The 2,191-nt window shown below is 41.4% G+C and overlaps 1 protein-coding gene across 1 annotated transcript; it reads left to right on the plus strand.

Annotated features, from left to right (window-relative positions):
- Positions 1–535: 535 nt before the first annotated feature.
- LOC131060134 (G-type lectin S-receptor-like serine/threonine-protein kinase At2g19130) lies at positions 536–2,191 on the plus strand. The gene has a single exon (XM_057993245.2). It carries the CDS (start codon positions 536–538, stop codon positions 2,189–2,191), a length of 1,656 nt encoding a protein of 551 aa, XP_057849228.2.

Raw genomic sequence — 2,191 nt, forward strand, 5'->3', positions numbered from 1 at the left:
ACCTTCTCAAATAATGTGTTCTGCTTTCAAGTCAATATATTGTTTTCACTGGTCTATATAATATCTCATTAAAAACTATCAGTGATAGATATATTTCTTCCATTAGGGACATTATTTCCACTGAATTTCTGATGGATTGATCGAAGGGCACTCGGTCAAATTCGAACAACACATGCCTATTTTTTTAACATTCTGAAATGATATGTTCTGTCTTCAAGTCAACAACATTTTTCGCTGGTCTAAATAACATCTCATTAAATATTATCGGTGACATATTTATTATTGAATTCGAAAGTTTATGCCGTAAGCATATTGACTATGGAAAATTTCTGGATATCTGTAATTAAGAGAAATAATAGACTGAGGAGGATGGATTGCTCCATGAAAGACCACTTAGCATTCAACTGTTTAAAACATTTTATTTTAGCACTTACTATGCTCATTCTCCAGTGCAATTGTAATTTATTAGTTGCTGGTGGAGACACCATCTCTTTGGGAGTTTCTCTTAGGGAAAAGCAGACTATTATTTCAAAGAATGGCACTTTTGAATTGGGAATTTTTAGTCCCAAATGGTATGTTGGCATCTAGTATGCCCAGATCTCTGTCAACCGGTGTTTTGACGCTCTCTACATCTGGTTATCTCACCATATCTGATTTGCAAGGAAAAGCCGTTTGGTCCAGTAATAGTACTCCGCAGGCAAAGGCATCCAGAGCTTCCATACTGGACAGTGGAAATTTTATTCTTTTAGGCGTCCAAAACACTTCTGAGATTGTGTGGGAGAGCTTCACAAATCCCACAGACCATTATTTGCCTACGATGAAGTTTTGGAAAGGTATGAAAGTAAACTCTTGGAAGAGTTCGGTGGATCCAGCGCCTGGGCCCTTCTATTTCCAAATGGATCCATCCCCAGGAAGAAATAGATTTTTGCTGCAGTATAAAAATGGTGTTTCATATTACAGGTGGGCAGAGTTGACTGGTGGATATAACGCCACCATAGCGAAGGCAACTGGTGTATCGAAAACCGTGTACAACACATACAAGCTTACGCCCGAAACTAGTTCGAAATTGATCCTAATTAGGACAGTTCTCCAGAGGAATGGCGAGCTATCAATTTACTTTTGGGCTAATAATAAATGGAACCTGTTTCGTGATAATCCCCAATCGAGTTGCGGTGTGTATGGTCAATCCGGGGCTTATGGAGTATGCTTTACCCCAGAAAACATTGAGTTATGCAACTGTGTGCAAGGATTTCCCCCAAGAGACGCTACTGCCTGGCGTTCTCAGGAGTGGTGGTCAAGCGGTTGTGTTCGGCGTACTCCATTAGACTGTATCAATGGTAGTGACACAACAGATGGTTTCCTGCAAATGAGTAATACCACCTTGTGTGATGAAGAATCTGTTCAATACAGCCAAGAGTCAACGCCTCTAGAATGTAAAACTGCTTGTCTCAACAATTGCTCCTGTATGGCCTTTGCTTTCACTAATTCTATTCCTGCAATTTGTAAATTGTGGTTTGGCGATCTGTTAAGCCTGCAGGCTACTTCTTCTCTCATCCAGCCCTTATTCATTCGATTGGCTGCCTCTGATATGCCACAGTCCCCACACAACGGAGGAAGGAACAGCAGAGTAGTTGCACTCTCCATTTCAATTCCTTTGGGCGCTATAATGGGTACTCTCTTTGCATGGTTTATTCAGCGCAGACGTGGAAGATTGCTTGATTACGACACACCAATATGGCTCCGAACATTCACCTACAAAGAGCTCAAAATTGCGACCAACAATTTCGCCCAAAAGCTGGGAAATGGAGCATTTGGCTGTGTCTTCAAGGGAACTCTACCAGACAGTACACTTGTGGCCGTGAAAAAATTAAAAGGGGGTTCTTCACAAGCAGAAAAGCAATTCCGTGCAGAAACAGGCACCATTGGAAACATACACCATGTGAATTTGGTGAGGCTATGGCGATTCTGTGCAGAGAGATCTCAAAGAATGTTGGTTTTTGAGTATATGCAGAACGGGTCTCTCAACTCTTACTTGTCCCGCAATTCTAATGAAGCAAACATAGTTAACAACAACAAGAGGAACGAGAGGATATTTGGCTACGGGGTGGATCTCTGGCCTGCCAATCACAGTGAAGGTAGATGTATACAGCTTCGGCATGACCCTACTCGAAATATTGCGACGAAATATTGA

The sequence above is a fragment of the Cryptomeria japonica genome, chromosome 3 (assembly GCF_030272615.1).
Source record: "Cryptomeria japonica chromosome 3, Sugi_1.0, whole genome shotgun sequence".
NCBI classification, from domain to species: Eukaryota; Viridiplantae; Streptophyta; class Pinopsida; order Cupressales; family Cupressaceae; genus Cryptomeria; species Cryptomeria japonica.